General features: G+C 34.4%; 1 protein-coding gene across 9 annotated transcripts in view; it reads left to right on the forward strand.

Annotated features, from left to right (window-relative positions):
- The first annotated feature begins 2,620 nt into the window (after positions 1 to 2,620).
- LOC113857555 (transcription factor GTE6-like) overlaps positions 2,621 to 27,181 on the forward strand; it is a 29,766-nt gene continuing 5,205 nt past the window's right edge. Inside the window, exons 1-8 of one of the 9 annotated variants that reach the window (XM_027489571.1) lie at positions 2,628 to 2,723; positions 2,947 to 3,037; positions 3,436 to 3,561; positions 8,881 to 9,096; positions 10,611 to 10,688; positions 11,046 to 11,270; positions 11,413 to 11,511; positions 11,679 to 11,737. In XM_027489571.1, coding sequence (XP_027345372.1) covers positions 3,436 to 3,561; positions 8,881 to 9,096; positions 10,611 to 10,688; positions 11,046 to 11,270; positions 11,413 to 11,511; positions 11,679 to 11,737 — 803 coding nt within the window. In that variant the 5' untranslated portion in view covers positions 2,628 to 2,723; positions 2,947 to 3,037. Of the gene's footprint in view, positions 2,724 to 2,828; positions 3,038 to 3,078; positions 3,562 to 8,880; positions 9,097 to 10,610; positions 10,689 to 11,045; positions 11,271 to 11,412; positions 11,512 to 11,678; positions 11,738 to 27,181 lie in introns of those variants that run through there. The other 8 variants (XM_027489575.1, XM_027489574.1, XM_027489569.1 and 5 more) reach the window with 8 other exon arrangements.

Genomic DNA, 27,181 nt, shown 5'->3' on the forward strand with positions numbered 1-27,181 from the left:
AATTGGACAAGGAAAGTTAATGACTAATGAGGAGTGGTATAATAGAGGCATGGCTGCATCCCCTTTATGTCCTAGATACGGGGATGCTCTTGAGTCTATTACGCATGTCTTTAAGGATTGTTTCTATGCTAGGGAAGTCTGGGAGCATTTTATTTTTCCTAATCAGTAGGTCCTTTTTTTTAGCAAAGGTATTACTGATTGGCTAACCTTAAATTTATCTAAATACAATTTCAGCAAGTTTTCTAATTGATAGAAACTTTTTAGAGTTATTGTCCGGCACTTATGGAAAGGCATGAATTTTTAATTTAAAAAAATTATTTAAATTAGCTTAACTAATTATAGACTTTTTTTTGTTGTGTAAAACTAAGTAATATATCATATATTAGATTACAAAGACAAACAAAGACATCACACATAAAATATACTTAAAAGCAATAATCAAATCTTAAATATATTCATAAATCTGTATTAAAATAGTTAAAAAATATTTAATATTTTTAGGACGGTATAATATTTTAATGTATTTATATTGAAATTATATTTATATATTTTTAAAATAATTAAGAATTTAATAAATAATATATATATTTTTACTTATTTCTAATTTAATCTATATGTTTCCTTTTATTTAGTATTTTAATTTTTTATTAAATTTTATTTAAATTAATATTTTTTATTTTAATATTTTTTTAAAAAGCATTATTATATCATTAAATTACTTTATTGATTCTTAATTAAAATATAAATGATTAACAAATCATATTAATTATTTTAAAAATTAAAAACAAATGCATAAGAAAAATTAATAAATTTATTATTTTAATTTTATAAACTACAGAACATAAATTTATTATAATTAATTATTTATTTAATAAAATTAATTAATTTATAATGTTAATTTGTAGTAATTCTATTATGTTATCATGTAATATAGAATAATTTAATTATTTTAAAAATTTAATTTTATATTTTATATTTTGTTAATCGACAAGTAAACTTATAAATTAAGAATGTATTTTGTATTATTATTAGTTTTTATTTATAATATTTTGTATGGTAATTTTATTTATATAATAAAAAAATTTAATATATTTTTTAAGTATTAACATATAATTTTATATATATCTATATTAAAATTATCTTTTTAAAATAAAATAATTTTTATTTTTATTTTCAACTTATTTACTATATTTTTTAATTTTATTTAAATTATTATTATTAATATTATTATTATTAGTTTGATGAGTTATATGATAAAAGTTTTACTAACAGTTTTAAATTATAATTACAAATGAATAATATATCATATAAATTCAGTTTAATAAACATATAAAAATGCATAAGTAAAAAATTATAGGATATTTTATTTAAAATTTATAATTTATATTAAAAAATTTTGTTCTATTTAATAAATTATTGTTATAATTGTTTATTTTTAAATTTTATAATAACAAATGATTTTATGAGATTATAAAATAACATAAATTTTATTTTTAGATTTTAATAATAAAAATTTGATGCTATTTAAGATTAATTTTTAAAATTTATCATAAATAATTTTTTATAATTTATCAAACATTATAAGTTAATTTAATTAACTTTAAAAAAAATACTAAATTTTATAAATTTTTTCTTCATAATACTGTTCCAATATGTATGATAATTTTTTAAAATAAATTTATGTATATAACAATAAAAATAATGTATTTTATTTTGCATATCTATATAAATTTTTTACATATTTATAATGAAATTATTATTATTATTCTAAATAAAATCATGACAATAATAAAAAATATATTTTCTTTATTTATATATTTAATTAACATATTTTTTTTACTCTAGCATTTTAAATTTATTTATTTCTATAAATCAATAAATAACTGAAATTAAAAATATTTAAAAAATATATTAATTATTATTAATTTATTATGTATCATAATAAATTTATTAATTTATTCTCATAATCATAAAAAAATAATATAATTTTTAGATAGTAATAAAATATTTGTTAATGTCATCATTAAATTTTTTTAATTAATTTATAGAATTTTTAAAAAAATTTCATGTAATAATGTTAATATTTTAGTATGCTGATATTTATTTATTTATTTTTTAAATTTATTATAATTATTTCTATATGCTATTTATTTGTTATAATTTATTTAAAATAATTATGAATATGTATCATAAAAAAATAAAAATTTAATTATTTATTTATTAGTATTTTTTAAAATGCAACATATTATTAGTTTTATTATTATCTTAATTAATTGTTTTTAAAGTTTTAAAATATTATCTTAATTCTATTATTATTAAATTAATAAATAGTCATTTAAAGTTATTTCATATTTTAAAATTAACTTACTTTTTTATTTCAATTATAACATGTTAACTAAGTAATATAAAATAGCCCTTACCAGATGACAAAATGAAAAATACCCTCAATTAAAAGTTCAGAAAATATTACTTGTATGATGCCAATTTCGTTAACACCGACTATCTTATTATTGCTGGTATTTACAATGAGGACCCTTATGCTAATCCTGCCAGCAAACGACGTCGTATAGGTAGGTTCTGCTGCTGCCATAGCGTTAGAGTCGAACCACTATTCGTACGCTAACTTAAACCAAGCAGCTCCTTGCAACTCCAATTTCTCTTCTTACGGTCTGAACCATCTCCGTCTTGTTTTCATCGTTAGTACTCACTGTTGTCTTTAAATGGTACTAATCTCTCTCTCTCTCTCTCTCTCTCTCTCTCTATATATATATATATATATATATATGTAATGTATGTATCTATGTATGTATGTCTGCTTTACCATTCTCGATTCCCACACATGGGGCATGTAGCTCGCAGTGTTTGTAGAATTTGCACCAATAAGAAGGAAAGTAAACAGAAAGAAAGAAAAGCTTCACTCTGGTTATTTTTTTTTTCCTTTGTCAGTTATTAATTGTTAAAAGATGGAACGGAACCCATGTCGTTGTTTGCAATTCTGTGTTGTTCCTTAATTTTATAAACCTCACCAGTGACTGAGGTAAGGAAGCACGTCTTCAATTTCTGCTTGGGATTTTTTTTTTGGGGTTCATATAAAGTATTGGGGGTTGTTGGATTTTATCAAGTGGAAAAATAAATGTGGCTTTCCTTGAAGGACCAGCATCAATGAATCATGTCGAAATGAAACAGCGACCCATGTTTTGATTTGTAAAATTAAATGATTCTGCTGTTGTGAATTTTGGTTTCGTTGCTGTTTCCGTGGTAGAAATTTGTTATGTGGAACTTAAATGGTGCTTACCAGTTCTTTCGTTGTTTCAACTCGCTCTCTCAGCATGCTAGTAGGCATTGTCTTATACATATTGCTCGTTTACAATACCATCTATTACTTGCTATAAAATATAATGTAATATGTTTGTATTGTTTCTATTGTTATGTCAGATGGGTACATTTGGTACATTGATTTCAGAGATGAGGAGTGTTACAACTGGAGATTCTAACGGTGGTTCAGTTGAAATGGAGGGTTTCAAGCAACGTGTTGGTGAGATAATTTCAAAGGTTGATAAGGCAAGTGTTTTTAGTGAAAATTATCATGCAATTCACTAATTTTGTGCTTGGTAAAATTATAATCTTTTCAACAGATTATTTGATTTGTATTGAAGGTTATATTTTATCATTCCCCGTTGAGCTTTTTTACATTTTTTACTCCTAAATTGGAATCCAATCCTGTACTAGTTGCCTGTTTGTGACAAGTGTACATGATTTTGATGGCTTATACTCCCTCTAATCCTTTTTATATGGCACCTTTAACTAAATTACACAAATCAATAAAGAAGTTGAAGTTGGTTGATTGTCTTGATCTTTTAAAAAATATTATAACATGACAATTTTACCCTGATTTAATACCATTGAACCTAATACCACTATCAATATTTTCTTATTTTAATTTGGGTTCCTGCCAACTTTATTTAATAAGGGAGAATGGAAAAACATAATAAATGCTTCATAGAAACTCTAAATTGCCTTATAAAAAAGAGACCATCAAAAGCTTTTAGAATGTGTTTTATAAAAAGGACTAGTGGGAGTATACAACAACAATAGCCAAGCCTTATCCCACTAGAGGGAGTATATGGGTTGCAATGAGATTAGACTTGAGTTTTGTTTTTAATATTTGCCTCTCCTTCAGTTCATGAAAATAATATTATTTGTGTGGCTTGAATTTTAATTGAGGGTGCTTTATCCAACATGCACATTTATCACACATTAGTTAAGCCTTTGAGAAGGAGGCATTGTAGCTATGGTAAGACAATAAGGCATGCTGCTTCCTTTGTAAAGATCTATCAAGTAAAATGTTAGGGCCCAAACCAATGAAAGTGGGACTTGGAGGGTCTATGTAAGAATGGGGAAAAGAGAAAAAAAACAGTTAGGGTGCAGTTAGCCAAGTTACTTGGGCAGATAGTGGGGCATGTAGATAAATAGTCAGGAATGGACATGAAGGGAGGTGCGTGGAGATTTTCATTGTTGTAATAGGGGAGATACTCTTGGAGGTGGCTTTGCACCTTGAATTCTTGAGATCAATAACAGAAATTTATTCCTTTCATCATGATATTTCCTTTTCTCTCTCAATCTTTTTTGGGATTCATAACAAGTGGTCCTACCTGTCTGTTCCAAATCAACAAAGAGATGGAACAACAAATTGAGTCCTTGAAGATTTTGATCGAACTCTGGCTGGAATCTTTTGATCAATGCCTTCACAAATATTTGGTTTGACTACGGTGACACTTTCTCCCCTGTTCTCAAAATGACATTTGTCTAGCTACTCATATTTATGGCTGTTATTTGTCATTGGCTCCTTTTTTAGCTTGATATCAAGAATGCCTTCCTTCATGGTGATCTTGAAGAAGTCTATATGGAGTAACCTCTTGGATTTGTTTTCAGAGGGAGTCTTGAGGACTTGTTTGTCGTCTTCAGAAATCCTTTTATGCTCTCAAACAATCTTCAAGGGCATGGTTTGGTAGATTTAGCATTGGGAGTTCAATAGTTTGGCATAACTCAAAGTGTAGTAGATCACTCCATTTTTTATCGTCATTCAACCTCAGGTTGTATTTACTTAATTGTGTATGTAGATGATATTGTCGTTATAGGAAGTGAGCACCATGGCTTTGAACTGGTAAAGCAACACCTTGTTTGTACTTTCAAACAGAAGATCTGGGCAAACTTTGATACTTTTTGATGGGGACCACACCTCTTGATACTCCTATGGATCCTAATACCAAACTTCTACTAAGCAGAGGGAGCCACTTTCAGATCAAGAAAGGTATAGAAGACTTGTTGGAAAATTTTATCCGATAGTTACTCACCCAAAATTCTCTTTTGCAGTTAGTGTGGTGAGTTAGTTCCTTAACTCTTCTTGTGATGGATGTTGGGATGCAGTAATCTGTATTCTGAAATATGTTAAAGGAATTCTAGGAATAGGTCTTACATGAAGACAAAGGACACACTTAGGTTATGAGATATTCAGATGCAAATTGGGCAGGATCACCTAGTGATAGGAGGTTTACATATGGCTATTGCATCCTTATTGATAGAAATCTAGTTTCTTGGAAAAGCAAGAAGTAAGGTGTAGTTACAAGGTCTAGTGTAGAAGGAGAATATCGAGCCATGACTTTAGTCACTTGTGAACTTATATGGCTTAAACAACTACTTAAAGAATTAAGATTTGGAGAAGTTAGACAACTGACACTTATTTGTGATGATCAGAAAGCTTTACATATTGTCTCAAATCCAATTTTTCATGAGAGGACTAAACAACATGTCGAGAGAGATAGACTCTTACTTCACTAGAGTGAAGATTTTATCTAGAGACATCATTGCTAGTTTTGGAAATTCTCATGATCAATTGGCAAATGTCTATCAAGTCTTTAACTGGTCTTCAAATTAGTTATATATCCAACCAACTTGGTGCATATGATTTATATGCCCCTGCTTGAGAGAGAGCATTGGAATTATGTAATTATAATAATACTGTAAAGACTTAAATATGTGATTGGTCCTTGTAAATATAGCACATTTTGCGATAAGTTTTTAAAATTTTTTTTGTTACGATATACTCCTTAAAAAGTTAACAAGTTAGGATTTAGTCCCAGTTGCCAACTCAACACTCCCACGTGACATGCAACGTCATTTAATTTTACAATATTTTATTATTTAAAATTAATATTTACAAATATGTCTCTGAACATATTTTTAATATTTTTGTGACTGAAACCACCAATGTAAACATCCTGTACATGTATATTTATGTTTATACTAATTATAAGTTGAAAATATATGCTTTATACCAAGTAACGAAGCAGGGGGAAGGGGGTGGGGGTGGGGTAGCGGAGAAAGGGAAGGGGGAAGGAACTTTTCTGCAAATATTAATAATATGTTTATGTACTTATTTGCAAATATTTTTATATAATAAAATATTATAAAATTTAATGATGTAGCATGCCAAGAGTGAGTGGTTAGCTGACTCTGTCAACTAGCTCAACATTTAATAGAAAAGAGTTGACGGCAGAGACTAAATCTTAACTTCTTAACTTTTTAAGGATTAAAACTTAACAAAATTTTTTTATAAGAACTTATCATAAAATGTGTTATATTTATAGGAACCAATTACATATTTAAACCTACTGTAAATAAGAAAATTAGTATTTTTGTAATTACAGTAATTCCGTAATTGTATGTTCTATGTCAATAATTCTTACTCTAAATACATGTTCGGCTGTGTAATGAATACATGTATTCATCCTATGTTTCTCATTCTCTTTTTCGCAATAACAACAATTGGAGTTTAATCCTCTAACTTCATTTGCTACTCCTATTGCCTCTTTGTTTTCGTCTCTTGAACAAGAACTTCCCATTGCTTTGCACAAAGGTGTCAAGTCCCCTCGTAATCCTAATCCTATTTATGTTTGTCAATTGAATTATAATCACATATCTCTTACTCTACTTTTGGTTCTTCATTAGATTCTGTCTATACATCAAAATACAGATGAGGCTCTGTCTAATCCAAGATGGTGATAAGCAATGGTGGATGAAATGGCTACCTTACACTCCAATGGCACTTGGGATTTAGTTCCACCCTCTAGGTAAGAGTACTGTTGGTTTTCTGTGGATATATGTTGTCAAGCTTGGACTTGATGGAAAGGTAGGCTGCTTAAAAGCAAGATTAGTGGTTGTTGAAGTCCCACATCCACTATAGTTATGGTTAAACAAGAGCTTATAAAGGCAAAAACAATCTTCAACTTACGAGCTAATTTTTGGGGTTGAGTTAGGCTTAAAGGCCAAATTTAATAGTGGCCAATAGCTACACTTCGATATTTGGTCTTGGCTATGGTGATACTTTCTTTCCTATAGCCAATATTGCTTCTGCTCGTCTCTTTTTAGCTCTTGCTGCCATTCATCAATGGCCTCTTCATCAATTAGACATTAAGAATGCTTTTTTCACGGAGAAGTACTCTAGTCTATGTGGATCAGCCTCCAGGTTTCTCACCACACATGAAGCGTCACCTTTGGTGTGTCACCTATCATTCTCCCTTTATGGCCTAAAGTAATCCCCACGTGCTTAGTTTGGATGTTTTAGCACTGTCTTACTGCAATATGAAATGACTCACTAGAGCCCAATCTCAAGCTTCTTCCAGGTTAGGGGGAGGCTTTGAAAGACACAGAAAGATACTGACGCCTAGTTGGTAAACTTAGCTACCTCATAATCACTAGACTTCACATCACCTTTAAATACTCCTTGTGATAGTCATTGGAAAACAGTTATTCGCATTCTCAGATACATCAGATAGAAGATACAAGGGAAACAATACAATTGTTGGCTACTTTGATGCTGATTGGGCTAGGTCACCATCAGATAGAAGATCTATGTTTGGATATTGTATTTTTATTGGAGGAAACTTAATCTCAAGGAGGAGCAAGAAACAATACACTATTACCAGATTCAGTGCAGATGCTGAATATCGTGCTATGGGCGTGACTACATGTGAATATTTAGTTGAAACAATTACTCCTATAACTTAAAATATGAGAGATTGATAAGATGAAGTTGATTTGTGATGATCAGGCTGCATTACATATAGCATGTAATCCATTTTTTCATGGATGAATTATGTACAGAGATTAATTGTCATTTTGTTAGAGAAAGGTTTCTCTCATGAGAAATTAAACAAGTTTTGTACGCTCCAATGACCAGTTGACCGATTTGTTCACTAAGTCGTTGAGTGGATACTTCAAGTAGAATATATTTGTAACAAGTTTAGTACATATGACATGTAGCTTTAATTTGAGGGGGACTGTTGATATGTATATACGGTAATTATGAGCATAGTATCGGGATTGTGTATCTGTAAATATGGTAAGTAGGAATATAATATCAGGATTCCATTTATAGATCCTTGTACACTTGTATAAATTTAGGCTTTTGGGTCAAATGCAAAACACACAAAAATATTCAAAACACGTCTTCTCTTTTCTATAATACAATTAATTGATATTGGTTGCAGTAAATTGCTCAAAACTAACATGCAGGCAGGCTTTATATTGGTCACAGTCCTTTCTGCTATTTAAGTCTCTTTTATCCAAATAATGCTTGCTTAAAGTTATGTCTGAAATGATAAAATATAGATTTCTGGTATGCCCTATAACAAAATGTTTAACATAGATTTTAATATTTGAAGAGTAATAAGTTGCTCTTGTGCTCTTAGCTATTGGTAGGCTCTTAGGATGGTTTTAATTTGCATGTCAATCATGCTGCCTTTTATGTGTTTGATTGCTCTTTTCTAATTTTACACTTCAAGAAGTTTTCTGTGTTATGTTTTTGTTTTTTTCCTACAGCTTGAGCAGAAAGTAAATGATATAGAGGATTTTTACTTGAGTGTAAATAAAAAGCAAACAAATATGCCTAAAGTTAATTCAGCTGCAAAGGATAAAGAGAAGGAGAAGCATGTTCCAAGTATTAAAAAGCAACAGCAGGATGCCTCACGTAGAGAAGTGGTTTCTACAAAAAGAATGCAAGATCTCATGCGCCAGTTTGGCACAATATTACGCCAGGCAACTGTTTTATATATACTGTAGATGTTTGTGTCGGTGTTCTGTGGTTTTTGAACATGTTATCTTTGTGCACATGCCTTAAGAGATGTTAATTGTCTATTTGTTTAGTTATTGTTTTCATTTCTTCACGATATTTTTGCTGTCATTTTGTACCTTGTTATTTCCACTTATGATCATATAATTTTGAATTTCTATCGCATCAACTGAATCAATTCATGATTACTATACTAAGTGAGTTACAACATAAAATTATAATTTTTACATGTTTTTTTTATGTTTAAACTATTGATCTTTTTCCTCTCTTAAATAAAAGTATGGTGTTCTTTGTGTTTTGTTTACCTATAGTGTTCTTTCAATGGGCTTTTATTGTAGACAACAATTTACTTTGATGTGTAGGTCATGCAAAATTAGTCCCTCAGATTGTAGCGGTTGTGTATGTTAGTCCCTTACTTTTTAAAATTTCTCTGTTAGTCCCTGACGTAGCAGTTTGTCATGCATTTAAGTCCCTAACATTCAAGGTAGTTAAATTGGGATTCAAATTGTGAATCTTAAGTCCTATTTTTTGATTCGTGAATTGAATCGTATCTTGAATTGTAAATAACATAAATATAAGTGCACTGTAACATAAAGAAACATCAAAACATCTATATATTAATATTTTGAAGTTAAATAGTATATAGCTAATAATGTGACATACATTTGTCAGCAAACTAGGATTCAAATCATAAGAGTCACATTACCAAAGAAAAGTGATTGCTCACAGTCACATTACCAAAAAAAAGTGATTGCTCAAATTCAACATATAGTCTTTCAAAAAGATAAATAAAAAATAACAGCAAGTCACTATAGCAAAAGTTCAAATGGATAATGTATGAGCATTCGTAATCTTCAAGATCTTTGTCACTTAGTTCATCCTCTTCATCTTTCAAAATAAAAAATTCTTCCTCTTCCACCCCATGTCTAATAATGCCTTGAATTTTATCTTCATCTTCTATTATATATATATATATATATATATATATATATATATATATGTATGTATTTCAAAATAAAATAAAATTTTAAGGTTTTTTTGCCCCCAATATCAACTTATGTTTTTCAAAGGTGAATTGGGCATTTTGCCTTGAATGGGTTGCTGATTTGTTTCTAGATTTTTACCAATAAAATGGAGAAATACACTTTATTGTGTCTCTATTTTGGATCAGTTGTTAAAACCAGCTTTCATCTTTGAGAGGCTTTTATTTATGAAGATTCTATTCCCAGAACAGTCTACACAAATTATTATTATATTCATCTGGTGATGTCATCTAGTTTGATTACTTGCATTTTCCTTGCTGTTTTTGTGGTATTTTTTTTATGCAATGGTTGTAAATTGAGCAGTTTAGACTTTAGACAATGCCATTGGGTGGAGGTGTTTTGAGGGGCAGACGTGATTAGGTTAGGTTGCGGCATGACTTTTTCTATTTCCAAATTACGAATAGTTCTTTATGAATGAATTGGTGTTTTTCTGCTAGATCACACAACACAAGTGGGCTTGGCCTTTTATGCACCCTGTGGATGTAGAGGGTCTTGGTTTACATGATTATTATGAGGTATGATTCATATATGCATACAAGTTTCACTATCTTACATTTGCATTAGTAAGGTCAATGGTGTATTTTACTACTGATATTCATAGATTTAGAGTTTCTTTACATTCTTTTTTCCTTTGAGGTTTTCTTCTATTTTGTTGTGTAATGTAATTCTTCCTTTTTCTCTTAAATAAATTCTATGCAAAGAAATGGAAGTTATTTTGAAATACACAACGTAATTTTGTGGTTGTGAATTAATAATAGAAACTTAATTAGCTGATTGAATCTTTCATTCAGCAGTGCGTTTCAGAAAACTGACTTTCCATAAAATTCTTGTTTCATGCTTTTGATTGATCTGTAGTATATGGTATTTGCTAGGTCATTGACAAACCCATGGATTTCAGTACCATTAAGAATCAAATGGAAGCAAAGGATGGTACTGGGTATAAGCATGTTCGGGAAATATGTGCTGATGTGAGGTTGGTTTTCAAGAATGCTATGAAATATAATGACGAAAGAAGTGATGTTCATGTGATGGCAAAAACTTTATTGGCCAAGTTTGAGGAAAAATGGTTGCAACTTCTGCCTAAAGTTACCGAAGAGGTAACTTAATTCCAATGAATTGTTTCTAGACCAATTGCTGAGTAGGATAGAAGATTACTAACTCAGATATTTTGTGATCCTATTTCATTACAGAGAAGATTCTTTCTCATGAAATTTTCTTGATACCTCTTATCATTTGTAGGAAACTAGACGAGAAGAGGAGGAAGCTGAAGCACAATTAGCCATCCAAGTTGCTCGAGAAGCAGCTCATGCTAAAATGGCTAGAGACTTAAGTAATGAGGTATTCATAAGAGGTTTACATCTTTATTAAATGACATAATATGGGCCCATGAGAATCTAATCAAACAATTTATAGACCTTTTCTTCAAGCATCTTCAATATGCATTTGATATGAGAAAATAAGAGTCATATGTAATTGTGCTTAAGATGTGTGCTGTATTTTTTCAGCTGTATGAAGTTGATGTGCTTTTAGAAGAGCTACGGGAGATGGTTGTTAAAAGATGCAGGTTAGCTTCGTTACACCATATGTTTCCTGAAAAGCTGGCCCAAAAAATACTTGATATATTTGGGCCTAAATTTTTGTATGCTTTCTCAAATTATGTGCTTACTTGGTAACATAATATTTCCATTTCTTCATTCAATTTTTTATAATTTTTCTTGACTTTTTTTTTCTTGGGTCTGAGCTGTTTTATCCTCTGATGTCAGAAATAACATGAAATTATTAAGAACAAAGGTGTTAGTGTATGTTAGTAAAGCTGTAACTTGCTGTAGTAATTAACTTGGTGTTATGACAATTGTAGTGATTAGGATTAGTGAACACTATATGCATAAGTCTCTTTCTGTATCAGATTCAATAATATTCAGAAAAATTAATCTCTCTCTCTATCCTCTGTTAATTAACATGGTATCACGAGCTTGACGATCTGAGCAATCCATTCATTTCTGCTGATATTGGTTCTCCACCATTGGCGTGTTCCAATGCTCTTATTACTTTCTGGCACACTATCTTTATGGGTCTTGATGAGAAGAATTTCCTTCTCTAGAAGCAGCAAGTTGAGGTGGTGATTAAAGTTCATCTTCATCAATAATTTGAGATTCTGCTATGATTTCTCAATGATGAAGATTCAAAACATCAGGAAACTTAAGGGAGACCTTTCACTTGAAACAGAAACACTGATTGATTAGGGTAAAAATTGAATGAATAATTATTTTCAGTGGCCATGGCATTTGCAGTATAATTCTCTACAAATTGAATCCCCTTGATATGGTGATTGCGTGAGTAATTACAGCTGCTCCTAATTAACTTAATTACAAATCAAATTAGTCAGATTTCTATATACAAGGAAAGTGCTAACATTGATAATGGAACAAAAAAGATTTCTACACTTCCAACCATGGGAGCGACAGGATTAGTTGCTTTTCTTGTGCCTTCTTTCGTCTTTGCCTGAAGCCATTCTGATAGGTCACTCCATTGATAGCTTGTCTAAATAAACAAATTACTTAGTTAATCTCCATTAGTTGGTTAGTTAGGTGAGTTAGTTGAACAAGGCATGTTGCCTATAATAAGTGTGGAGATTAAAGAGGGAGGGGGATTGGTTAAAGGAAATTGGGGCCTCTATGGCATTGGGAGGTGCCGGCCCTTGAAGTTCTGCAATGTGAGTTTTGTAATTGGGATTCATCCCTTGTTCTTCTTAATAAAATACCTAGTTCCTATCACATTCTCACTTGAGTGGTTGGCATAGTTGTTAATCTCAGATAGCGGCAAATAGCAGCTAACCCCTAAAACACTATAGCGGAATAGTGTATAGCGGGATGATTGATATTTAAAAATTTATAATATACATATATAAGAGGAACAGAGGAGACGCCGGAAAAGATGGCTTTTCCAGTTAACAGGAATAGATGAGATGACGGGAAAGTTGATTTCTCCGGTGAAATAGAATGGGTGAGCCAGTGAAGAGGGGAGAAACCGCTATGTTGAAGCCCCGACTTTTTGTGTAAAGAGGCAGATTGTGGGATGAAATTGATATGTGTTTTATAATGGGTAAATGACCTTTTTTACCCTTAAAAATAATTAAAATGCTGCGTTTTAGCAAAAATCAGAATAGGGTTTTGATGGGCCTGGACAAAAAGGGCCTCCACTGAAGACATATCAGCGGAGGAAGGGCAAAATAGGGAATGCTGGAATGAAAACAGTTAAGCAGGGTCTTAACAAACTGCATACGTGTTAAGAAAAGAGAGAGGAGAGAGATACGGGAATGGATATTAGAGGGGCTGAAAGGAGGAGATGAGGGGGAGGGGGGATTTTTGGGGGTAATCAGGGTGGCTGCTGTCACAGGATAGGATCATCATTTGTGTTGATTGCTTGCTATTGTTTTCTTTTTGCTACTTGTACTTAGGGATCATCCTTGTAATTTGCTTAATTCTAATAACAAGAGAAAGTTCTATCAGGTTTCTTGCTTTCCCAATTTTGCGCAATTGCACACTCAAACTTCTCCCTTGTCTGGCCCGAACCCCGCAAATTGCTGTGACATGACAAACACCCTGCAACGTGCGGCTGCCATTGCTGCCACATTGGCACGATAGTGCCGCTATAGTGTGCTATTAACAACTATGGTTGTTGGGTTGCCCACATTCATGGCAACTATAGGATGAGATGCATGAGTTTTGTCATTCTCATACCCATGCTAAGGCACATGCGATCTGAATTCTGCACTACAAAGAAAGGTATTCAATCCTTTTTGGAATATCTGTTAATGTAAGAATATTCTGTAATTATTATTTCCTATTATACATTGTATCTGGACATCAATTTATTTATATACAGTTAGGAAATAGAATATTCTGCAGTTAATTGTTGTAAATGACTTTGTATTATTTATTTGGGAAAATAGAATGAAAAAGGCACGGAAGCCAAAATTATTTGACATGGTATCATGAGTCACTTGCCCCAAATTGTGATTGCTTCAGCGACATTCTTGTTAGTCTCTCTTGTTTCTGATTCGTGCGTGCAATTTTGCTGGCCCCTGTTTCTGGTTCTGTGATGTAGCTCACTCGTTTCTAGTTTGTTTCCCAGTTTCTAGTTCTTGTTAGTGACTGCTTGCTCTTGGTTCATGACTTTGCTTGCCTCTGTTTGTGGGTTCGCAATTTCTGGTCTCAGTGTTCCGATTGTTGGTTTGAGACATTCTTCCTCTTGCAATTCTTTGTTTCTCAATCTTAAATTCATGGTATGGAAAATTTGTGTTTGCTTCACGACTGCCAAAGACGTGTGGGATTAATTAAAGAAAATTTACAATTAGGACAATGCCACAAAATGCTTTCAGCAAGAGCTTGATATTGCAAGCTATAAACTGGGTAATCTTTCTATTAAGGATTATTACTCTGGTTTTCTTAATCATTGGGCTGAATATTCATCCATCTTGCATGCTAATGTCCATAAGGAGTCATTGGCTGCTATTTAAGCAGTTTATGAGACCAGCTAACTTCGACTCTTACGAGTGCCTTTTAGAAAGCATAGCCTCATTGTTCACTCACTAGCTATGCTATACCATAAATACATAAATATAAAAGAATGACTGAATTCAGTCTAAACAAGTACTGATGTTGCGACACTCAGTCCAGTCCGGATTTTTGGTTTGGTACTGGCTTGGCCATGAGATTCATCTGTAACCAATTTCTCATGAAATTTAACCAGTATTTGAAATTGCCCGGGCTGGTCTACTGAACTGAGATCCGCCTCCTTCTTTGGATGTTTGTGTTGGTGAACTACTTCGAGAAGAGCAGCATCTATTCACCCAAGGGTTAATTCCTGTGACATGGCTGATTCTAACTCTGTTATAGTTGCCTATTCTGCTCAAAGTAAAGGCGAGGGTTGTGATATGTGGCAGGTCCAATGCTTCTCATGCAAACAATTTGGTCATATTGCTCACAACTGTTGCAATTAATTTTGCAACTACTGCAAGACTGGTCACATCATCATTGAGTGTCCTATGAGACCAGACCAATGTTCATTCCAAGCTTTGAATGCCACTACCGGTTCAGCAAGCCATTCTACTACTACTGCAATTTCTAAGAATAATGTTCTGTCTTCGGACGCAATGCAACAAATGGTACTATCAGCTCTCTGTGCCTTGAGCATTATGGGCAAGTCTACTACTGCTCCTTCCTCTTGGTTTGTTGATTTTGGTAACACCCTTTCCATATCTGCTATTATTGATCTTAATTCTATCTTTCGAGATGTATTTGTCTCCAGATTGGCTTCCAATTTGATTTCAATTGGTCAATTGGTCGATAATAACTGTAATGTTAATTTTTCTTGGGCGGTTGTTCTGCACAGGGTCAGGTGTCGGGAAACGTGATTGCAAAGGGCCCTAAAGTGGGTCGATTGTTTCCACTCCAGTTTACTCTTCAGTTTCTTGTCATTTGCTTGTAGTAATGTCCCAACCACATTTAAGACATGGCATAAAAAGTTAGGGCACCCAAATTCTGTCATTTTGTCACATTTAATAAAAAATGGTTTGTTAGGCAATAAAAATATTTCTACATGTCTTGTTCTATGTGAAAACTTGCCAAAAGTAAAACTCTTCCTTTTCCTTCTCTTGCCATTGACAAATGCTTTGATATTATTCATAGTGATGTTTGGAGTTTGTCTCGATTTATCTCATGCTCAATATAAATATTGTGACATTTATTGATGATTATAGTTGTTCTACTTGGATTTACTTTCTTCGCTCCAAATTAGAGGCGTTTATCCTATTTAAAAAATTTTCAGCTTATGTTGAAACCCAATTTCATGCCAAAATTAAAACTTTACAAACTGATTTTGGTGGGAAGTATCTTTCTCATGAATTTCAGGAGTACTTGCAACATGGCATCATTTCTCAATGCTCATGCCCCTATACACCTCAACAAAATGACATTGCGGAACGGAAAAATCATCATTTGCTTGATGTCTCATGGTCCTTACTCCTTGAAGCTTCTGTTCCACCTAAATTCCAGTTTGAAGCCTCATCAACGACTGTCTTTTTGATTAACTGTCTTCCTTCTCAGGTTCTTGGGCTTGAGTCCCCTTTCTTTTGTTTGTTTAATTCTCATCCTGGTTATCATGATCTTCACCCATTTGGTTGTGTTTGTTTTGTTCATTTACCTCCTAATCCTCACAAGCTAGGGGCACAATTTGTCTAGTGTGCTTTTTTGGGTTTTAGTATAGTACTACTAACAAGAGATTCTTGTGTTATGATCATGGTAGTTAAAATTGTGATTTAACCACATAAGATCTTATGATTTTACGATTTTCTCATGCCTCAGTGATCCCAATCACACTCTCTAATTTGTTTTGCTAGGATCATAAGATCTTACTCGTAAGATTGTAGGATCTAACGGTTTTTCCGATCCTTGCTCAAACTCATTTCTTTTGAAAAATCCAACAAATCTGACCCAATTTTCATTGGCCTATTAGATTAAAGACTTCAACTTATTCATTTTGGCACTTTTCTTCTTTTTTTTTTCTCTTATGGACACAAAAGTTCTAAACCCCTTGGTTTTTCTACTTCTGGGTTTGGCCCTATCCACTTCAGTTCTTTTGCTTCTGGGTTGAACTCCTAGTTCATTTTCTTGTGGGTTCAACTACTCCTTGCTTTGGTTCGGTTGCTACTCTTTGGGACCCTGGATTCAAGTTTCTGATATCTGCTAGGTTAAATTTTTTTAATTTGTTTATTTATTTACAAAGTCTTTTAAGTGGGAAAGAAGCTGCTAGGGAGGGTAATGGGAGTTCAGGTGCTGCTAGAGTTGGAAGCAGCTAGTATAATGCTGCCGGTGGGGGTTTCAGAATTTGGAATTGTTGTGACTTAGTAATTTAAGGTTACTTTTTCTTATTTTTATTAATTTTATGCATGTATATGAATTCAAAATCATTTTGCATTCTTAGTAGGATCTTATGATTTGTGTTACGATTATACAATCTATGTGTTTCCCTAACCTTTCCGATCTTAGGTAGGATCTCGATTTTGACTACCGTGATAAGTTATAGTTGAAATTTGGTACCCACAAATTATTGAATGAATATTTCTCATTTATTTTATAGTATACAATGGTTCCCATTTATACAACTATGGTAATTAATTCTATGCTAAAATCATGGGTATCAATCATACCCTGCTAATTACATAAATAAGGAAAGAGAAAAAATAGGGAAGGAAATCAAAATATTTTACAACACTCTTCCTCAAGCGGGTTGAATTCCCAACTTGCCAATAAGATCTTGAAACTGTTTTATGGATAGTCCCTTAGTAAGAACATTTGCCAACTGACTTCTAGATGGAACATATGTCGTCTCTATGAGTCCGCTATCTAATTTCTCTTTAATGAAGTTTTGATCCACCTTTATGTGTTTTGTTCTGTCATGTTGAACTGGATTATGAGCAATGCCTATAGCAGATTTGTTATCACAAAACAGTCTCTTAGGAGCTTTATATTGTATCTTGAGATCATTCAGTATGTTTCTCATCCACAACAACTCACATATCCCTTGGGCCGTGGATCTGTATTTAGCCTCTGCACTTGATCTTGCTTTTTGCTCCTCCATGTCATCAGGTTTTCTCCTAGGAACATACAATACTCTGAAGTGGATCTCCTATCAACAACCGGTCCAGCATAATCTGCATTTGTGTATGCTTCCAATAATAACTCACCTTTTCTCTTAAATAGCAATCCCTTTCCTAGGTTTCCTTTCAAATATTGAAGAATTCTATTTACAGCTTGTAGGTGTCTCTCTCGAGAATCATGCATGAATTGACTGACTACACTGACAACATAGGCTATGCCAGGTTGAGTGTGGGATAAATAAACGAGTTTTCCAACAAGTTTCTGATACTAAGCTTTATCAACTACTAAACTCTCTTCTTTGCTTCCAATTCGGTGGTTTTGCTCAATGGGAGTTTTAACGTTTTTGTACCCTAACTTGCCTGTTTCTTTTAGGAGATCAAGGACATATTTCCTTTGAGATATGAAGATGCCTAGTTTTGAATAAGCAACTTCAATCCCTAGAAAATATTTCAATCTTTTGAGATCTTTTAACTCAAATTGAGCTGCTAATTTTTTCTTTAACACTTGTTTTTCACCATCATCATTACCTGTAATAATCATATCGTCTACATGGACCGAAAGTAGTGTTAGTTTACCCATAGTAGTCAATCCCGGATAGCGGCGCGGAGCGGCCGACCTCAAAAACGCTATAGCGGCATAGCGGATAGCGGGATGGCCGCTATTTTAGGTATTATAAATATACTCATAAACTCATAAATTAAATTACACACATATATATATATATGCTTAGATGTCAATAACAAGTAACAACAAAATATAAAAATAAATTTAACTAACTAAATTTAAGTCTCTAATGCTTAGATGTTTAAAAATACTAAGTGTTCAATTCAAATACAAATATTTTAATAATTATCATCATCTTCATCTCCAAGATTTGCAATGTCCTCTTCATTTTCACTTTCATCACTATTTTTGTAAAGAACCTCCTCCTCCTCCTCCTCCTCCTCATCCTCTTCTTCAGAGTCTTCATCATCACATTCTTCTTCTTCTTCTTCTTCTTGTACAATTTCTTTCCCTTTTCCCTTAGATTTAGATGAAGAAGCAACTGTAGTTGTCTTGGATTTTGATTTAGCTTGTTGCCTAGTGTAGGTTATAGGCTCACTAGCCCCAATTGCATTAGCAACAGCTCCCCAAGTCAAGTTATCATCATCAAACACTAATTCATCTATAGCATCTTCATCATCTCCAGCTATTCCTTCTAGCAACCAATTATTACTATCATCAACATCCTTTAAGATAATAGGATCCACCACGTCAGAACACTCAAAACGTTCATTAAGAGCTTGGTTATATTTAATAAAAACCAAGTCTTGTAACCTTTGATGCTCAAGTCTGCTTCTCTTTTTAGAATGAATCTATTTTACCATAAAAAAAATATATTAGATTTTCACTTTTCATAAAAGAACTTTAAATTGAGGATTCAGATATTTACTTACGTGCTCAAAAGTACTCCAATTTCGTTCACATCCAGATGAACTACAAGTCAAACTCAACACTCTAATAGCAATATTTTGTAAATGTGGTGTACGTACTCCATAATTCTTCCACCATTCAGCTGCAAGTTATGCATCAACTTATTAACCTTTTGTGTTATATCTACATAATTACATTACAATAAAAAAATTAAACAAATCTCTTACCAGGAGCCATTGTAGCCCTGTCTTTTTGCTCCACTTAAACCAAAGAGACCTTCAGCTCTTCTATATGTTGACAATTGAACTGTAGCATTGTCTACATCATCTTCACTTGTACATAGCCTCTCAATACATTTATACAAGCCTTCCACAACTTCAGGATCATTCTCAATTTGTTTATTGCTATAAAAAAATTGAGGATTCAGATAATAACCTGCAGCATGTAATGGATGATGAAGTTGACACTCCCATCTTCTATCAATTATAGCAAAAATCTCCTTATATTTGTCTACATTTCCTTTGAATGCATTTTGAATGCTTTCTTTAGCTCTATCAATTGCCTCATATATATAACCCATTGCAGGCTTTCTTTCATTATCAACAAGTCTCAAAACTTGCACAAGTGGCCCCATAGCCTTAAGACAAAAAACCACATCATTCCAAAAAGAAGGCATAAGTACAGTGTCTGTTGCCCTTTTTCCTTTAGCTTCTTTGGTTGTTTTGGACTTTAACCACTCATCGGAAGTGAACATTTTTCTAAGGTTGTTTTTTTTATTATGCAACCTTTGTAATGTGAGGAATGTTGTGGCAAACCTTGTCACTCCATATCTAACCAATTCAGCTTTATTGGTGAACTTCCTCATAATATTCAAAGTCAATGAATGATTATAAATAAAACCCACAAGAATAACTCCCCTTTGGATTGTTCTCTTGACTCTAGGTATTTTTCCAATGTCTTCTAATATCAAGTCAATACAGTGTGCAGCGCATGGAGTCCAAAACAAATGTGGTCTTTTAGCTTGCAACAACTTACCTAAAATTAAATTGCATAGTCTAAAATTAGAAACTAATAAAATAATTAGTAACTGAAATTAATATAGGGAGTTAAGAATAATTCTTACCGGCTAATAATTACTTCCATTATCAGTAACTACTTGCACAACATTTTTCTCTCCAATCTCTTCAACAAAGCTATCTAAGAGCTCAAACAACTTTTCTCCAGTTTTCATATAATCAGATGCATCAATGCTCTTTACAAACATAGAACCAGTTGGACAATTTACTAAGAAATTTATCAATGTTCTATTTTTTTTATCCGTCCACGCATCTGACATAATTGAACATCCACATTTTTCTCTTTCTTCTTCACGACTTTTCAACATTTCCTTTGTATACTCTAACTCCTTTTTAAGAAGAGGAACTCTACACTCATGATAACTAGGAGGCTTTAGATGTGGACCATAGTTTCCAATAGCTTCAACCATTAATTTGAAACTTTTTGAGCGCACAACGTTGAAAGCAATTCCATTCCTACAAAGGAATCGCTCTATGTATTGAACTGTTCTTGCTCTTGCCTCTTTGACACAAGCATCATTTATACTTGTTTGTCTTTTTGATTTTGCTAATTTGATGCTTGTTTCTGGACTCTTTAACCATAATAAATCCAATGGGCCCTTGACATTTTTTCCTTTTTTGGTGGCATTACAACCACTAACATAAACTGATGCAACACTTGAGGTTGCAGGTCGTTTTCCACTACGAATATTTTGAATTTCTTGCACCTCTTCTTCATCATCATCATCTTCATCATGCTGAAGTAAATATACCTCTTTTTCAATTCTCTTCTTCTCATGAGCTGCTATTAGTGTTTCTTTTATTTCTTTGGGAATCCTTGGACACTTATCAACATCTCCCTTCACTCTCATTTGGTGCCTCTTTGCTCGGGTAATACCGCCTGTAGTCGTTTTTCCACAAAAGTCACAAGTAACAGACTTTTTATTATTTATGTCTTTCAAACTATTCCATTGCCAACCTATATCCAAATTATTTCCTGAAGGCTTCACTAATGCACAGGATGAAATTGAAACAGAGCCGGTTCCTTGTGACAGATTGGGAGGAGTAGCCATTACTTCTTTAAGCTTTGAAATTTCGAACAGAAAATAATAGAAGAATCAAAACAGAGAAGAGAAAAAAAAAATAGAGAAAAATATAGGAAAAAAAAATGTTCAGTACCGGAAAGTTCGCCGGAAGTTCGCCGGAAGTCTGCCGGAGTTGGAGAAGATGACCGAAAAGTTGTGCTGACCTTGAAGAAGATGAGAAGAGATGAAGAAAATGACTCAAAATAATTTGGGTCACCTTAGAAGCTTGCCGGAGACGAAGAAGATGACCGGAAAATCAAGTGGAAGTCTCGCCGGAAAAACAGAGCACAGCGAACAGAGGATGACCAGAAAACCGAGAACAGAGGAGAGAGAAACGAGAACAGAGGAGAGAGAACCGAGAACAAAGGAGAGAGAACCGACGGGAGAAGAGAGGAGAGCAGACTGATGGAGGCTAGGGTTGAAGAAGATGATTCAGAAAAATAAGGGGGGGTCGAAATTCCAAAATTGCCCCCCCTTAAAGGGCCCTAACGGTAAAAGATGAGGGGCAAAAAGGGGAAACGCGCGAGAATGAGATAGTGGCCGCTCCAGCCGCTATTTTCGGTGTTTTCCGCCGCGAATCGCGGCGCCGCTACTGTGAAACGCGACGCGACAGCGTCGCCGTTGCGGGAAAGGGCCGCTCCGCCCTGCTCCGCCGCGATTGCGGCTGCTATTTCCGCTATTGACTACTATGAGTTTACCACCATGTGAATGTTTTATGAAGAGAATATAATCACCTTGGCTTTGCATATATGCCATGAAAATCATAGCTTGAGAGAACCTTCCAAACCAGGTACGAGGAGATTGTTTGAGTCCGTGTAATGCCTTCCTTAATCTGCACACCTTGTCTCCTTTGGAATCATATCCAAGTGGTATTTCCATGTATACTTTTTCTAATTGTCCATGTTAAAAGGCATTTTTTACATCAAATTGATTTAACTCCCATCCGAAGTAGGCTGCCAAAGAAAGGATAACTTTGACTTGTGTTCATCTTTGCCATCAGAGCGTAAGTCTCCTAATAATCAACCCCATACGTCTAAGTATATCTTTTAGCAACAAGTCTTGCCTTGTACCGTTCAATGGAGCCATCAGATCTATATTTCAGAGTATAGACCCATTTGCACCCTACTACCTTTTCGTTTTTGGGCCTTTCAACAATCTGCCAAGTCTCAATTTTTTCCAGAGCATGCATCTCTTCATTCATGGCTTGAATCCAGTTCTCATCTTTTAATGCTTCATGTATTGATGTGGGGATTTGGATCGAGTTAACAGTTGAAAGAAAACTCAAGTGCTGCATGGGAAGGTGTTTAGTAGACACAAATTGGGAAATAGAGTACTTGGCACAAGACCTGTTTTCTTTTCTCAAGGCAATGGGTAAATCATTAGAACTACCTATACTTTCCTTTGGTTTGGACGGTTGGACTTGTTGTAGGGCTAGGTTGGGTTTCCTTCTCTTTGGTAAACCAATATTGGAGCTGATGTTGGTTTCTCAATAGGAGCATATGTTGATGTCTAGTGTAGGTGCCAAATCCTGCACAGGTAAAGCGATAAAAGGACGACCATTTGAAAACTCAAGACACTCAGACTTTGACTCAAGTTCCAACACATTCTCCCCCTAAAGCTGAGGACTAGAGAAGTATAGACACGACGACTAGAAGGATGATAACACTTGTAACCTTTTTTGTCAGGTGGGTAACCAATGAAGACGCACTTAAGAGTTCTAGGATCTAATTTTCCACGATGTTACTGGTGGATATAAACAAAGACAGTGCATCCAAAAACACGACACTCTAGACTACTCATAATAGGAACAAAAGGGAAGAAAGAGGACAACTTGAATAGGATTGACTTCATCAAGAACACGAGTGGGTAACCTGTTGATCAAATATACAGCTGTTAAGACTGCTTCTCCCCAATAAAATTAAGGAATGGGCATCTGAAAAAAAAAGAGCTCTGGCAACTTCTAGCAAATGACTGTTTAAAAATCAGAGAAGGATTGGCTCACATATTCTCTTCCATTATTAGAACGTAATTGTTTTATTGTTTTTCAAACTGAGTTTGAACCATATGGAATTTTTTTTTGAAAAAGGTGTACAACATCAGTTTTATCCTTCATCAAATATATCCATGTTACTCGAGAGCAATCATGAATAAAAGAAACAAACCACTTTGCACTAGAAATATTAGACACATAAACAGGTCCCCACACATCAAAATGAACAAGGTCAAATGGCTCAACACTTTTGTTATTATTACTCGGAAAGGTTGCACGATGATGTTGTGCAAATTGACAAATATCACAATTAAAAGACTCAATAGATTGTTTTAAAAATAAAGAGGGATACATAGACTTGAGAATATTAAATGGCGGATGACCTATACGCTTGTGTTGAAGCCAAATTTGAGATGATGTAGAATTTGAACTTGTTTGAAGGCAAGATTGTGGCACCATTTGTCTCCCATTTTCCTTTATTCCCATGCTCTGTAGATAATATAACCCGCCCTGTTCTTAGCAGTTCCAATCGTCCTTCCCGTGGTAAGATCCTGAAAGACATAATGGTAAGGGAAAAATATTATTTTACACTTCGAATCTCAGGTGAGTTTTTGGATAGAAATTAGATTATTAGATAGTTGAGGAACATGTAACACATTATGAAGAGGTAAATAGGGATTGAGGGAAATGGTACCACTCCCAACAACTGGGGTATGAGACCTATTAGCATAGTAATATGTTGGTTGGTAAATGAGCTAGAGTAGGTGAAGAAACAGGAATGATGGGGTGTCATATGGTCAATAGCACTAGAGTCAACTATCCAGAGATCCTTAGGCATAGTACCATAAACATTAAAAGAAAAGATCCTAGAATTCTTACCAGTCATTGCAAGAGAGCAAGTACTAGATTGCTTACTGAAAGACTCCATGAGGTTTTTCAGGCGCTCCACCTCAGCTTTTAATGCAGGTATCTCCTCTGCAGCAGGCTGAGTTGATTGATTTTTGTTTGCATCCTCCACATCATATACTACTCGATTAACCTGTCTTTATGCATGACCTTTAAATCCACCTAAGCGATTGAGCACCTTCTCCTTCCCATGAAGTTTGAAACATGTATCCTTGGTGTGGCCACTTTTTTTGCAATAAGAGCACCAACAGTCCTCCCTCTTGTTGGCTGTAAAATTTCCAGTTTTAGAAATCTTGCTGGACGTCAAAGCACAGCTTTCAGCGGGTCTCTCGTTCATCATAACCATCCTCCTATTCTCCTCGCCTCGAACAATGAACAATGTCTCAGAAAGTGATGGAAGTTTTTCCTTTCCGAGAATCTGAGCCCGGATTGGATCATATTTATGATTAAGTCTGGATAAAAACTTGAAAATCCGAGACCTTTGAGTAGACTGTGACACGGTGGCAACATCCTTGCTTGTTCTCCAATTTCAAATTTGTGTTGATCTAATTCCACCCACAAACCATTTAGGTGCTAATAGTAATCAGTTACCGAGAGAGAATCTTGTTTAGCACTAAAGATTCTACTTTTCAACTCATAACAAGTGGAGATGTCCTGCTTCATCGAGTATGTTTGACGAAGACTATCCCATATCTCGAGTTGTGGAAAAGAACACAATTTCTGCTGATCTCTGGCACCATAGTACCCCACAACCATGTTATAATGAGAGAGTCTTCATCATCCCATGCCTGTGGGTCCTTTGCACTAGGAGCATCCCCTTCAATATGGTTCAACCTTTTTCGACCCTTTAATGTCCTTCGAATAAATTGTGCCCACATAAGATAGTTCCGACCATTGAGTTGGTTAGCTGAAGGTAATGCTGGAAGATCATTCGAGGTGCCAAATTAGCAGGTTTGGGCAGTTGGGTGACCTCTGAAGTTTCTATTGCAGCCATCACGATGAAGCAAACTGCCAAAAAACACAAAACACAGAACATGAAATTCGTAGGGTGTAGCCTCAACAATGGCAGTTGCGGCAAAAAAAAAGAAGAAAGAAAATCAGCAAGACAGGAAGTGCAATATCTGGTGAGTCAACAATGTTAAATTTTGATTTTGATTATGAACAATGTTTCTGATGGTGAACAATATTTCTGACAATGAACATTATTTCTGATGATAAACAGTGTCAAGATCAGAGAAAAGGCACAGCAAAGGTGTGATGACCGCAATGAAGGTGGCTAAATAATTTTAGGACGGGGAAGCAGAGCCCCCAAAATTAGAAGCTCTGATACCAAGTTAAAATTTGGTACCCACAGATTATTGAATGAATATTTCTCATTTATTTTACAGTGTACAATGGTTCCCATTTATACAATTAGGGTAATTAATTCTATGTTAAAATCATGGGTATCAATAATACCCAATTATGCTAATTACATATGTTGATATGTAAATGTAGTAATTAGACATGATTGTTGATATGTAAATATAGTAATTAGGCATGATTGTTGATATGTAAATATAGTAATTAGGCCAGTAAAATAGCGTAATTACAGCAGGATATCAAGATTACCTTTATTAAAGTAATAATATGTAATTAATATAGATTTCCTTGTACATGTATAAATTCAGACCCTTGGGTCATATGCAATACACATAAAACACATTAAGGTTTTAGACTTGATATGGTATCAGATTTAGGTTTCGATCCAACACCTCTTCCTCGGTTGCTACAGTAACATCGCTACAGTACTTGTGCTACAGTAACGGAGCCCTTTTATGGCCCAAATCTCTGCCGCATTTGACTTTTCCAGCCATCTAAGGCTGCAAGCAGGACGGTCTTTCTGCCGGCGACCACTGTTGACTTTTCTCCGTTGCCACCGGTCGCCGCACGCGTCCTAACGCGCTGCCACCGTCCTGTGCGTCAGTTTCACACGCTGCCATATTTTTGCCTGCACATCTCTTTTTTTTTATGCGACTTCCCTGATACGTTATTATAGCCTTTTTCCGCTCTTCTCCTTCCTCCCACAATGTCCACCTCTGACAGTGCTGCTGGGACCTTCACCACTGTGCCTTTGATACCTTGTGAGAAACTCCTCGGGGCTCCCAATTATTACTCTTGGGCAGCGGCTGTTGAACTTTGGTTCCAAGGACAAGGCCGCTCAGACCATCTCACAACACAGGCTAAAGACATTGCTGCGGACAAACGAGACCATTGGAAACAAGTTGATGCCTCCCTTTGCAGTGTTCTCTGGTTCTCCATTGATACCAAACTGCACTAACAGTACCGTTCATTTAAAACCTACTATGAGGTTTGGGATAAAGCCAAACGAGTTTATCCCAATCAAGTTCACCGTCTCTATACAGTCATTGCCAATCTTATCGCTATTAAGAAACAGGACATGGATATGCAAACTTACTTAGGTAACCTTGACAGCTTAATGGTTGAATTTAATGCTCTTATGCCATTTACTAGTGATGCAGAAAAACATGCCCAATAACGAAGCGAATTCTTTATGGTGCTTGCTCTTCACGGCCTTCCTCCAGAACTTGACTCTGTTCGCAATCAGGTTCTTTCTAGCCCTACAGTATCATCATTTGATTCTATCTCTGAGCAGTTACTACGCATGTCCACTCCTCAATCATTTGCGGCAACCCCACTTCCCACATCTCCTCTTAATTCTACTGCACTCTTGCTGAACTCCTTTCTTCCTGGCGATCGTGGGAGGGGACGTGGTAACACCTATTCTCGTCTGTGTCCTCGCTGTGCCTACTGCAAACGTTTTGACCATTTTGAGGCTTAGTGTTGCACCAAGGCCAGAGCCCAGAATCCTAGTGTGAATCTTGCTCACATGCTATC

Source organism: Abrus precatorius, unplaced genomic scaffold (assembly GCF_003935025.1).
Source record: "Abrus precatorius isolate BTA unplaced genomic scaffold, Abrus_2018 Scaffold2, whole genome shotgun sequence".
NCBI classification, from domain to species: Eukaryota; Viridiplantae; Streptophyta; class Magnoliopsida; order Fabales; family Fabaceae; genus Abrus; species Abrus precatorius.